The sequence below is a fragment of the Haliaeetus albicilla genome, chromosome 26 (assembly GCF_947461875.1).
Source record: "Haliaeetus albicilla chromosome 26, bHalAlb1.1, whole genome shotgun sequence".
Lineage (NCBI taxonomy): Eukaryota > Metazoa > Chordata > Aves > Accipitriformes > Accipitridae > Haliaeetus > Haliaeetus albicilla.
The window spans coordinates 7,028,588-7,041,419 of record NC_091508.1 but is presented as its reverse complement, the minus strand read 5'-3'; the positions used below and the strand labels follow the sequence as shown (position 1 = coordinate 7,041,419).

General features: G+C 40.6%; 1 protein-coding gene across 1 annotated transcript in view; it reads right to left on the bottom strand.

Moving 5' to 3' along the window:
• Positions 1-471: 471 nt before the first annotated feature.
• IGFN1 (immunoglobulin like and fibronectin type III domain containing 1) overlaps positions 472-12,832 on the bottom strand; it is a 41,181-nt gene continuing 28,820 nt past the window's right edge. Inside the window, exons 15-26 of the mRNA XM_069770606.1 lie at positions 12,331-12,455; positions 11,384-11,525; positions 10,581-10,877; positions 9,673-9,972; positions 8,567-8,740; positions 7,541-7,669; positions 6,759-7,061; positions 5,353-5,441; positions 4,202-4,397; positions 3,299-3,598; positions 2,466-2,792; positions 472-1,672 (exon numbers count right to left, since the gene is read on the bottom strand). Of these exons, the coding sequence (XP_069626707.1) occupies positions 1,659-1,672; positions 2,466-2,792; positions 3,299-3,598; positions 4,202-4,397; positions 5,353-5,441; positions 6,759-7,061; positions 7,541-7,669; positions 8,567-8,740; positions 9,673-9,972; positions 10,581-10,877; positions 11,384-11,525; positions 12,331-12,455 (2,396 nt within the window). The 3' untranslated portion in view covers positions 472-1,658. The remainder of the gene's footprint in view (positions 1,673-2,465; positions 2,793-3,298; positions 3,599-4,201; positions 4,398-5,352; positions 5,442-6,758; positions 7,062-7,540; positions 7,670-8,566; positions 8,741-9,672; positions 9,973-10,580; positions 10,878-11,383; positions 11,526-12,330; positions 12,456-12,832) is intronic.

Here is a 12,832-nt window from a genome sequence, read left to right as displayed (position 1 = left end):
TGGTGGATCAAGGAGGGCCTGAGACAGGGGTCACAATACAGTGATGGTTATCGTGGTATAAATAAAGCGATCCTTGCTTAAGATCAGCATGCAACATAAATGTTCCCAGTAGCAGCTTGTACCGATAGCTTCAACAAAGGAGGTGTGAGATCACTTGCCATGGGTACATCCTGACCAGTAAGTGGCTGGCTTATGCTGCCATGCACATTATTATATTTTTTTAACCTAATTTGCATGATTAGAGACTGCACTGCTCAGCCACTCCATCAGCATGCTTAGTGAGAAATAAACTTATAAAAGCCTTGTATCTGTTGTTGTTCTGTTCTTCCACAACTAAACAGGAACCTACATATGCAATACAGGATGAGGAGTGAACCTACATAGCCATTACATGTGAAAACTGCAACAGACATGGACTGGCATTGAGGAACTGGCTGGGCTTCTTTCTCCAAAATAAACACTTACTCACAGTAGATTTTACTGAATTATGGTTTAATTTCATAATCTACTGTTGCTATGTCTGTACAACATTGTACAAAATATAACCAAAAAGAACATTTCAGCCCCACATAAATGTTTGACTGGCTGTCTGAGGATCCAGTGGCTTTGAGTCTTTGATCTAGACTCTCCTGTCTTCTAGATGCCGTCATCAAAGTACCTTTGGTGGTAAGGCTACAGTGCTAAACATTCATACAGTCATCGTGATATTTTTGCTTTCCAGTCTCGTTCTCCGCTCAGTAATGGAATCCCCAGCCATGGCAGAGGATCTCTGGTGGTACCTCATATTTCTGGTCAAACATGAAAGATTTTTAACCTCTTTTTGCGTTAGGCGAAAACTTTCTAGCAATGTCATGAGGTAGGGGCAGTTATGTTCCAATGGTGATACTAACGTGACAGTTTAGGACTGATACATCCTTTTTTACAGCACTTGCTATAGTAGGTTTTTAAGTACACCATTGATCTGCTCAGACTAATACAACTGGTTCTAGATTTCCATTCATTGCCATCAGTGCATTTTCACTGTGAGTAGCATTACTCCATGTTAGCTTACTCTGAGAATTTATCTCTTGCCCAGATAAAACTATCATCAGGCACATACTCTTCAACTTAGAGGTTAAGGGAAATAATATACTTAGCTGCTACTGGCAGTGGAATACATGCAGAACTGCTTCTACCAGGATTATGAAACCCACTGAGAATTACATGGAATCTAAAATGATTGCTCCGGATTAGAAAACCACATGCTAAAAGGCCAGCTTCATAGATCTCTGGTGTCAAGAAATAGTCTTGTTGCAGCCTGACAGCAGGTGAGTGGTGTGGCAGAATGATCTCTTACACCTGTGTCTCCATGGAAAGTTTCATTTTAGCCAATTTTTTTTCCTCATCTTCTGTGTTCCTGAAGCTTCTCATCTGTGTTTTAAAGGTCTAGTGGAAAGCCATGATCATTACAAAAAGATATGATTCTCTTAAAGCTTTTTTTCCCATTTTGACTACAGTGCAGCATCATGTTCAAAATGCAACTACTGGATCTGAAAAATAAAACACTCAGACTATAATGCACATCTGAAAATAAATGCATATCCTTCATATAGAGCCAGTTCTCGATAAAAACCTTCACATTCACATAGTAGTGCAGAGATGTTCTCAGGAAGGCCATGCTACAGGGTGGAGTCTGAAAATAAGAGAAAGAGAGAAACAGCTCAATATTGTAATGAGGGAGGTAGTCTGTAAGGTACACTGGACGGGGACCTGAAATCTTACAGGGCCAAAAAGACCAATGTCTGCAAAAGGATTACAGGGATTTAACTGACCCATTTCTCTGCTCATATAATCCCACCAAGGAATGCTGAATTGTATTAAAAGGAAAATATTTAACTGAAAGTAAAGGATATTTCTTAATGAACTGAGTAAAATTGCCAATGATATTTATCCATTAGTATATACACCATGCGTCTATCCTCAGTCAACTGCACTGATTCTCTATTCACATAGGGATCCATAATGACCCTATTTAACTTATACCACATCCCTCTCTTTCCTCCCTTCTCACTGCCTCTGGCCACCTAACACCAGCTTTTTTTTCACTGCTTCACCTAACCTTCCACATCTTGCAGGATCTTCTATTCTGCAGCTCCTGCACTGTAGAAAAATCTAACCTAGATATTATCAAATTAAGATAGGATATTTCTTTCTAAAATATTTGCTCAAGGCCAACCAAAACCTCTGGCTCATAATAATCAGATGTTTTTCTCACGTGTGCTCCTTCATTTCTATTTCTGTTTCATACTTGATCACTAGTGAGATAATTAGAAATTCAATAAAGCAGTCCAAATATACACTGCCTTATAGGAGACTGCCCTTGTCAGTAAATAAAGCTGTATGGGTACCATTTTTAAGGCATCTTGACAGCAATGACATATCTTGACATCACATGATGAAGGAAGAGAGGCATTAAAGACTGATACCTTTAATAGTGAGGAAGGCTTTGCTGAACGCACGGCCCGATTCATTGGTGGCTTCTACCATATATTCTCCTTCATCATGTTTTGTGACACCCAGGACAACCAGGGAGCAGACACCAAAGTCATTTGTGCAAAAATAGGTAGGATCATTGGAGAGGTCTCTACTGTCCTTATACCATGTGATCTTTGGAGGTGGATGGCCTCCAATCGCACAGCTCATATGGCACTCACTCCCAGTAGTCACCACATGAGGCTTCAATGGGACAAGGAATCTGGGAGGCTGGTTTTGGTTCACTCCCCTGTATTTCTGTGGTTTGACTTGAAATTCAGCTGTAAAAAAACCAGCAACATAAAAACACACACTCAGATACTGCTTCACAGCAATAGAAATCAGGGTTTAAAGGACTGGTTTTCAATCATGATGCTTAGTTGTGCAAAATGGCTCTTATTCTGCACTGCAAATTGCCAGAGGCCCCACGCACCTATGGATTGTAATCTGTGTTTCTTCTCAAATTAGCCAGAATTTAACTATGAAGTCAGAAAATTTGGTTTCTGCAAAACTTAAGCCTTAGATTTTGCTGGGAATTAATTTTGGGGCGAATTACATGATATAATGGCTGGATATAAAGGATGTATCTGGACAACGTCCATGCAGAAGGGACAAGACTTCCCTGCCAAACTGGAATTTCTTAGGATATCTCTTAGGATATGCATTCTTGTTCTGGGCAACTAAATGTTCACAGGAGGAGAGACTCATTTCAGGATGGTGTGTTAGAAACAATAAAAGAAACAAAGCATGACAACACAGAGATAAATATTTGTAAAAGCTGGTTTACCCTTTGGTTTTCGAATGCTCCAAGGTTGCACAGTTTCAGATGGATCACTGGCTCCCAGGCTATTTTTTGCCACAACCCTAAAGTAGTAGTCCCGGCCTGGGATCAGTTTGGTGAATGTGAACTTGTTGGTGTAGATCAGGTCACCCACCATGTGCCACAAGCCCTTCTGTGATTCACGTTTCAGGACTGTGTAGTAGAGATTACTTTCCCATTTCTCAGATGGTGATGGCTCCCAGGTTACTGTCACTGTATTTGGCACATTCTCTTCCAGTTGAATAGGTCCAGGTGATTGTGGGATATCTGTCAGATGAAGGCAAATAATATCAAAGATGTAGGGAAAGTGGCACAGTACAGAACCCTAAAAACTTTTAGTCCATTCTATGTCTGGGGGCTGAGTAAACAAAATTTGATTCCTTCTCCAGTCACACAAACTCATTTGCTATTAACTGAACTTCTACTGCATTACATCTGGATTGCTGGGCCTCCTTTCTTTCTTATAGGGAGGAGATGAGGGCTGGTACAGCTAAACTTTTTCATCTCTTAGGGAGACAGCATGTAGAGTTGTTGTAGCACTAAATTGTCCTATAGCCTGCTACTAACTAATCTTAGACTGTAAGAAAGAGCATGAACTGCTCTCCTGTGGTTTGCACTATCCATCTGTGTGACCTTGCCTTTTTAAGCAGAGTCAGTCTGGAAGCCAGGTGTAATTTTAATCAGTAGATTGCTCTGTCCTGCAGACACAGCAAAGTGATACCACAAAGTGGCCAGACTGAATCTCACGGAAAACTGTACTCTACTTCTTCCTGTGCCTGCATTGCTTAACTGCATCAGAGCACCATGCCAAACTCAGTTGCCTACTGCCTATTCACAGTAAATCTGTTTGTTTATATGGTAGTGAGTTACCTGTAATTTGAACTTGGAAGCTGAATGTTTCTCTTTTCCCTAACCCATTCTGGAGCTCAACAGTGTAGGTGCCGCTGTCAGCGAACTCAGCTGCTGCAATCAGCAGCTGGGTGGTACCATCTTTGGTGTTTATTTTAGCCCGGTTTGAAAGAGGAAGCCCATCCTTTAACCAGGTCACCACTGGATCTGGAGACGCCTGTAAAGAACAACATGAGTTATAGCCCACTTGTTTTGCCTCCAGATTGCTTCTCTACGTCTTTAGTTTCATTATCTTGCCCCAAATGTATATATACATGACACAGTAAAGTAATACCTATAAATGGATCCAAGATGGATCTAAGAGCCCTGGATAAAGGGCTGCTCTAAAGTTTCTTTGTAACTTTTCTCTTTCTCTGTGTCTTTTAAGAATATTATTGTAGTAAGGTGTTCAGGTTAACTATGTCAAACAAAGTGTGCTAGATCAAGAATAACAGATGACATCAGTAGTTAATATTTTCTACTTTTAAGAAGATCTGCTGGTTTTGGACAGAAAAAACATCCTCAACATCTTTATTTCCATTGTGCCATCTTTGATTTCTATTGTCCAAGTGCTTAGGAGAAAGGCCAGCAAATACGCACACTTTGCCCTCATCAACCTCTTCTTGATATCCCAGACTTTACTTGTGTTGTTCCAAGCTTACATCAAAGCACACAGGATTTCTGTCAGTGCATGCCTATTTCTCAAATCATATAGCTTAAGTCCTGCTGCTTAGTGAGACAAACACAGTCAAGATATCGCTAGAAATGCTACCCCAAGGCCTTCCAAAGGAATCAGAGGGAAATCGACTGATTTTTAAACTCTAAGTATAACAGATTAGTACCAGATGATGATAATATTGATATGGTTGGATGGACAGCATTGTGCATTGTTGTCAGAGGTTAACGTATGACCATAATATTGTAAAACACTAAAGCCAAGAGTGACAGCTGAATTCTTGTTCATGTTTTTCTCATGTAGAAAGTATACACAGCACAGGCATGTTAAAGGATTTGCCCAGTGTCTTGTAAACAAAATTCCATGCCAAGAAAACAGTAGCTCAGTTTTCATGTCTGCGATTGACTACAACATAAAAACAGATGAGGAATTCTTACAAACATATTTGAATACTTACTTCAAAGGGAATATTCACTCGGATGGTATTTCCTGCTTTTATAACCAGGAAGCTTTTCACTGTGTCATCTATTAGTAACCTGGGAGAAACTGGAAAAGACAGTGATTACAATAAAGAGTTGCACATTATTACAGAGTCACTGGCTGACAAAGTCATATGCATGTGTTCGATATGCCTCATGCCTTTCCAACAGCTAGTCCACAGGCTGTTGATAAACTCATAGTGGTACTGTGGAAAAAAAGCTCCTTGATTCAGTATCAGAGTTCACACCTTTAAAATTTTATTACTATTTATTTATCATTATGACTAAACAAGGGGAAATGATGTAAAAATATATTCACAACAATGTTTGTATACATGTGATGTCTCAATCACAAAGAAATTGGCTCTTTGACACATATTACCCCATAACATGGACTGTCTTTTGTGTAAAATGACATCTGGAGAAAAGGAAATTGCAATGGACACTTGTGAAATATACATGCAATACAGGGTACAGAACAACCCCAGGAAGCCAGCCTGAGTTTATTAAAAATAATCTTTTTTAGTATTTAAAATATTTTTCTTTCTTTTATCTTTTCATCGATATAATATACTACTGTATTTAGCATTTTTCTAAAAATGCCAAATACAATAGTGCTAAATTGTATTTAGGATCTCCAGTTTAAAACTGAAAAAACTGCTTCCCACATGGACTGATACTTATCTATTTACTGACTCATTATAAAAGGAGTCTCCAGGCATAGGCCAAAAGTAGATATTTTCACTTAGGACCAAAGTTAAGGAAGATGAATCCCTCACAGAATTATCTCTTAATTCTGTATTTCTGCAATGTTCCCAAAAGCAGGAAAAAAAACCAGAGCCACATATTGTAAATAAAGATGAAAAGGTGAAAATGGAGAAAACTTTCAAACTAGAAAATTTACAAGGAAAATAAAGTTCACAAAACCCAACATAACAATTGCGATTTAAGAGACTGAAATAAAATGTCTAATTCCACAAGACTGTATAAAAAAGGACTGAAAACTCTATTTTTCCCTCAAAAGAGCATGGGTAGGCATAAGGTATGTGTGGTTTCTGTCTGGTGATCATGACTGTGGTATAGCTCTGCACAGGGAGGAAAAATGTAAATCTGAGGAGAAAATACAGTTTGGGGGTTCTTTTGTCATAATGAATCTTTAACATGAGCTGGACACTGTGCATTGCATATTTATTATCAGTTAAATCCTCAGAATTTCCTGATGAGTTGACCAAATAAGACCATACTCTAGAGGAAGTAGTATTTGTCCTTCTGCTACAGTCTGGGACTTGAAAGAAGATCGTCACAGTGACCTACAGACCTTGCCTGCATCCGGTTACCTGTAGAATGACCTCATTCATTCTGAAAGCAGCCCACTTTGACTTACCTACAGCGGGAGCAGCTTCGATGCAAGCTTCAAGCTCTGCGGCTTCTCCTGGGCCACTGTCATTGAGGGCTCTCACACGTAGGAAGTATATCTCTTTGGCTTGGAGGCCTTTCACTGTGTAAGTGGTCATCTCTATGGGAAGATTATTGCATTTGGTCCAGTTGAGGCTGTTAGAAGATCGCATCTCCACCTCATAGCCTTTCACATCACTCCCATCTTTTGCTTCAGGTCTCCTCCATGTCAAGGTGACACTAGTGCTGTCACTGCTGCTCACTTTAAGGTCCTGCACTTGACCTGGAGATTCTGAAAAAAGAAATTTTATTTAAATTATTTTTCTAGGATTTCTGTCCCCTGTTTTCAGTCATTTCCTGAGATTCCCCAACATTCTTGAAGTGCACTGGATATCCAGCCTGCTGTCTTGCCTCCACCTTGTCCTAGTTCTTCAAAGCTGGATCCAGGTGCCTGCTCCTGCCAGCCATGCAGTACAATCTGCAACACCCCTGAATGGCGTGCAACCCATCCTGAATACTTCTCTACACTCCACATAACTCCCACACAGGGACTCTGCCACATCTTGACTTAGACATCATACAGGAAATCTTTCCATTCCTTCCTCATGCTGATAGTGGATTATCAGCCATGAAACATTCCCCAATTATTTGATCTTTGTCTTCACATACTTTTACAAAACATTTAAAAACATCACGTCTCCACTAACATCGCCAGTCTACTTTCAGCTTTACGTATCCCCAAGACAGAAGGATGGGGGGCAGTGCACTTACTGGTGGAATCCCGCGCAAAGACAGGCTGTGATGGTTCACTGGCATCTCCTATGCCAGCAGCATTGACAGCTGCCACACGAAATTCATACTGCAGACCTTTCTTGAGATTGGTCATTTTCAGCTTCTTGTCTGCAGAAAGAAAAGGAGCATGTTGGCTCAGGTGAACTCTTCCCCAAGCAGGAAATGCTGAGACAACAATGCTGTTCTTTACTCCATGTAGAATTGTGGACTGAATAATTCTCAAGATCCATGTATAAACGCTGTCACTGATTCCCCTGCTCTTCCCTATCCAAGTGCATGTGTACTTCTTGGACGTGTTCATTGCATTCCCTTTCAAATCAAACAGCACTTGAGAGCTATTAAGTTAGAGAAAGGATAAATACTGCTTTTCCTCATGGGATAATTCTAAAGTCTTCTATACCAGGTAAGAAGTCCTAGTTTGCACCTGACAGATAATGCTAGCTATAGTCAAAACACATTTTGGAGCTCATACAGATCACTTGGGTTTCTTTATATTCCTTGCATTTATAAATTCTTGTCTGCCAAGTTCCTACTGTGAGGACTAAGGACAGTAGTTCTGAATGTGAAGTGCAGACTTTAGTTCCAGAAATTGAAGATAGCAGTTTATCTATAGAGGAGCTACATCCCAGGATGCAGCAGTGACCTTCTCTGCACTCTTCTCCAGCCATATGCTTGCACACAGTCTAGAAAAGATCATAATCCTCCTCCCAGGCATTCAGCTGTATATGAACCCAAGATCTGGCTTTGCTATGGCACAGCCATGAAACCTTAGTTGTAAGAAAAATGTAGTTGTGAGAAAACATATACACTAGAGCTGTGAAAGATAAGAAGATAAAACTTCAGACCAGGGTAATACAGTTGCGATGGGGACAGTGAGCAGCTCACAAATTCAAGAGGAAAACCACTGATATGAAAAGGTATAAGATCCTAAGCAGCTCCTGAACCCAGCTGACTTTTTTGCCATTTTCAAGTCTTCCAGTCTGTTCCAGGATTTAAGCTACCTACCTGCTATAGGCACATTGTTGACTGGCAGCCAGGTCACGGTACCCTTCTTGCGTTTTTGAACGATATATCCCACAATTCGGGAACTGCCAGTTTTACGAGGTGCTTTCCAGCATATTGTGATGGTGTCTCTGCTGGCACTGACAATCTCAGGGGGATCTGGGGCACCAGGCGAAGCTAGAAAGAGATTAGCGTTTCATTATTAGCAGGTATATTTTAACTGCAAGATAAGAAAGCGTTCTGTGTCATTTCTTCTTCCAGTTTCCCTGAGGTATTCATATGGATGTGTTTTGAAAACCTGACTGAGACCTGAAGCTGTGTATCCTGTCCTCCACACAAACAGGATCCAGCATGCACCTCTGTTCCTGAATTTTGTTTTCATGAATGACCTGCTGTCATCACAACTGACAACTCCACTGTCAGCCTATGGAGTGAGGCATGTCATTCTTACATGGTAGGAAAAGTCAGCATTATTCTTACTTTTAATGACAGAAACTGGAAATGGAATGGATTTCCTTAGCCCTCTGCTAAAGTGTTCAAAATACAGGGCTTCTCATAATCATGAGAAGGAGAATGTAGAAAGAAGAAAATTAGAAACAGAATAGAGCATTGCTTTCTTGTTAGTACTACATTCATGGTCAAGGCAAAACTGTTCTAGTATTTAAACTCATTGAAGGACAAAGAATAGAATTAGCTGTTTGGAAATCAGGGGAATGAGGTGGTCATGCTGAAAAATGCTGCAAATACAGAGACACTCCTTTGCCTATGGAGTTAATAAAAGGCCTCACATGTTCCCTTTGTAGCCACACCAGGAAAAATTTCCTCTCATCTTGATGCATATTGCATTTCCCCCCATGAAACTTGCTTTCCAATTCAGAATGGAGCATGACTGAGAACATAATGCCATCTCACTCAGCATCACCAAAGCCTGCAATAAACTTCTAGTCTTGATGTGCAATCTCCACAGATTCATGTGAAGACTTCACAGCCATGATTCAAGTTTAGATCTGTAGCAACATCCAAAATGCAGTGAGTTTTCTTTGATGTCAGCTTTGATAATGAATTTCCCAGATGGTTGTCGAACACAGTTATGAAAAGTTCTTCCTTACCTTTACCGACAGCCTTCACTTCATCTGATTCCAGTGCGTCACTAGTTCCCTCGGCATTCACAGCTCTCACCCTGAAGTAGTAGCTCATGTCTTGTTCCACTTTGTTAGTAGTGAAGGTAGTACAGCTCCTGGGGGTTTCTCCCAAAGTCACCCAGTCATTCTTGCCTACCTGCTGTCTCTCAACAATGTAGCGTTGCACTGGTTTGCCCCCATCATCCTTCGGAGGCTTCCACTGAATGGTGATGTTGTTTGCAGAGCTTTCTACAATTTTGATGGGTCCTGCAGGTGGCTGTGGCTTGTCTGAAAAGATGAACACAGAGAGAATGCAAGTTGACTCCAGACCCAGACGTGCTCCTGGGTTTGGAGCAGACACTATCTCTTGCTCCCCAGCTGGGACACTCAGTTTCTGATGGAATACATGCATACATGCAGAATGAGGGCTGGACACTTGAATTGCCTCTTCAAAACTTCCACTCTTCTAACTTTTGATAAGGGGGGCAGGGGGAAAACCCAGCCCTTGCTCCATGGGCTAATTGTTCTCATAAGCTCTGCACCAGTTCAGCTTGCTTGTAAGGAAGAACACCATTTCCGGTCTTCCAAAAGAGCACAGACATTTATGGTAGGGCTGAATTTGGCCCTGATAATCTATTTTAGATTTGACTGTTGCACATAGTCCCATCTCCCACTGCTGCTGAGGCTGTGCAAAACCAAACTAGATTTGTGTCACCTTGTACTAAAGGGCAAGAAACATGTCAGCAATCTTTGCTTGTACCCTGATTTGGTGGAAAATTACAGTCTTGTTCACCTTGGAATACCCAGTAGCTCCAAGTAAGATTGTCACCAGTGTTAATGGGTTCCCTGCCTAACCTTTATAATGAAAGCCACAGTGGATATTATGGGGCTCTTACCTATTACCACAAGCTTTAAGTTGATCTCCAGGACCCCACTGTCATTCTTCAGCCTGACTTGGTAATCCCCACAGTCCTTTCTCTCACTGCTGGAGATGGACAGCATGGTAAAGGTCTCTGTTTTATCAACACGAATCCTTGTGTCATCTACTAGCTCCATTCTGTCCTTTAGCCACGTTGCTCTGATTGGCAGCCGGCCCTCAAAAGGGATCTTGATTTTTACTTTCTGCCCTGCCTTGGCCACAGTAGGAACACTTGTTAAGTTTTTGAGGAGAACTTTGTCAACCTGTGGAGGATCTAAGCAGGTGATACAAGGCCATTAAAAACTGCAATTCAAAGAGGGTAAGACTCACCTCAGAGGGAAAGGCTTCCCTTATGATGTTGCCAATAACGCTTAGAAGCTCACAACATTTGGACCTTCACCTTTAGTTGCATGCTCATTGCTTCACATACATACACGTACTTTGCTACAGGATAATTATCATGAAGAATACTATCCTTTTCACTGGAGCAAATTTTTCATAGGCAATACACTAAACACAAGAATGAAGAATCTGGTCTGATAAAGTGTTATGTGCACCCCAAAAATCTTTGAATTAATAATTAGAAACTATTCAGGAAGGCTCCCTAGTTAAAATTGTAAAGACAAAATGCACCAACCTGTACAAAAACTGTCTCCCATTTACATGGTAATTCTTTATAATAAAGTTGTCTCAATAACCAACTATAGGTCCTGAGAAAATGTATTACATTTAGAGCACATCAAAGTGAGCCTGCTGAATTGGTAGTTTGAATACACTCACCTTCAACAAAAATTGAAGCTTCAGTTTTTATATCTCCACCTTCAAACCTGTATTTCCCAGCATGAATATCTTCTACTTTGTTAATAATTAGCTTGTGGACTAGACCTTCCTTTTCAAAAAGGACTCCATCCATGTTTGTTAACTACAAGGTAGAGCACAGAGACCCATTCTTAAAAAAAAAAAAAAGGAAAAAAAAGGGCAATCCAAACTTTAACTGGACAGACAAAAATTTGGAATGTAATTGAAAAGACTTATGAATGACACGCATGTTTAATTACAATAATATTCTGGGATTACTCATCTGGTAACACTGCATATAAGCATTATCAATATACTCCCCACAAAGACTTGATACAAAGTCTACTAAAATAAATTTTAGTAAAATCTCCAAGCTCTCTATTCTTAATGACAAAATCCTTGACCCATGCTCAAGTATGACACCTCAGAACTCCTACATCCAGTATCATCTGGATCCCACAAGTGGAATTAATCTTCAGTGTTGTTTTGGAACATAGAATGTGATGTCTATGCTTGACCTTAAGCACTACTTTGAAAGAGCACTCTTCGTGTTATTCCTGCCTAAAGATCCTTTGAAGATCTTTTCCCTCTCTTTTTGCATATTTCTCTCATTCACCAAGGAAAAGAAAAAGGACTGCATTGCAAGGAAGAGATCCACACCATCTCCACCCATGAAAAAGAATGGAAAACACAAAGCCTCCTGCTGTCAGCAAGAATGGAAATGTCTTGTAACAGGAAGGGAGAGAAATCTTGCTGGGTTTCTATCAAGAATTTTATTATCAACAGGCTCCTGCAGAATCCTTCCAGGGCCATGCTCAGACTACAGTAAGACTGGCAGAGGAAAAGACACCTTGACACAACACTTAAGGAGTGGAGCCAGAGAGCAGAGCCTTGCTAACCAAAGAAACCAGTAGCTAGAGGACACCTACCTTTAATCCATCTTTAAACCAGGTTCCTGTCACTTCATGTTTACTGACAGTGCAAGACAGCTCAGCTGGTTCCCCTTTCAGGACTCTGACATCAAGTAACTGTTTGTTGACGTAACAGGGTGGTGCTGAACATTCAGAAAAGAAAGTGTTGAAAAGATGCTAACTCTGTGTTACACCGACAGAGAGAAATATATAAATGAAAATGCACGTGCACGTGAGGAGAAAAGAGAGCTTTTTAAAAAAGTATATACTGTAGCCATAACAGGTTTTGTACCACAACACTGTGGGCTAGCTTGCGTAAACTCGTTGCACTGAAAGGACGTGCCAGCTGGCCTGCATACAATATAGTCCTAACATCAACCTAACGGGCAATGGATTCATCACAAATCACATTATCCATCTACAGATTTGCTATTTTAGGTCTGTGCTAATTGTCTTGGCTCCCTCTACAGCCAGCAGGAAAAAAAATAGCTACTCCAGGATATGGATATACTACTTCATC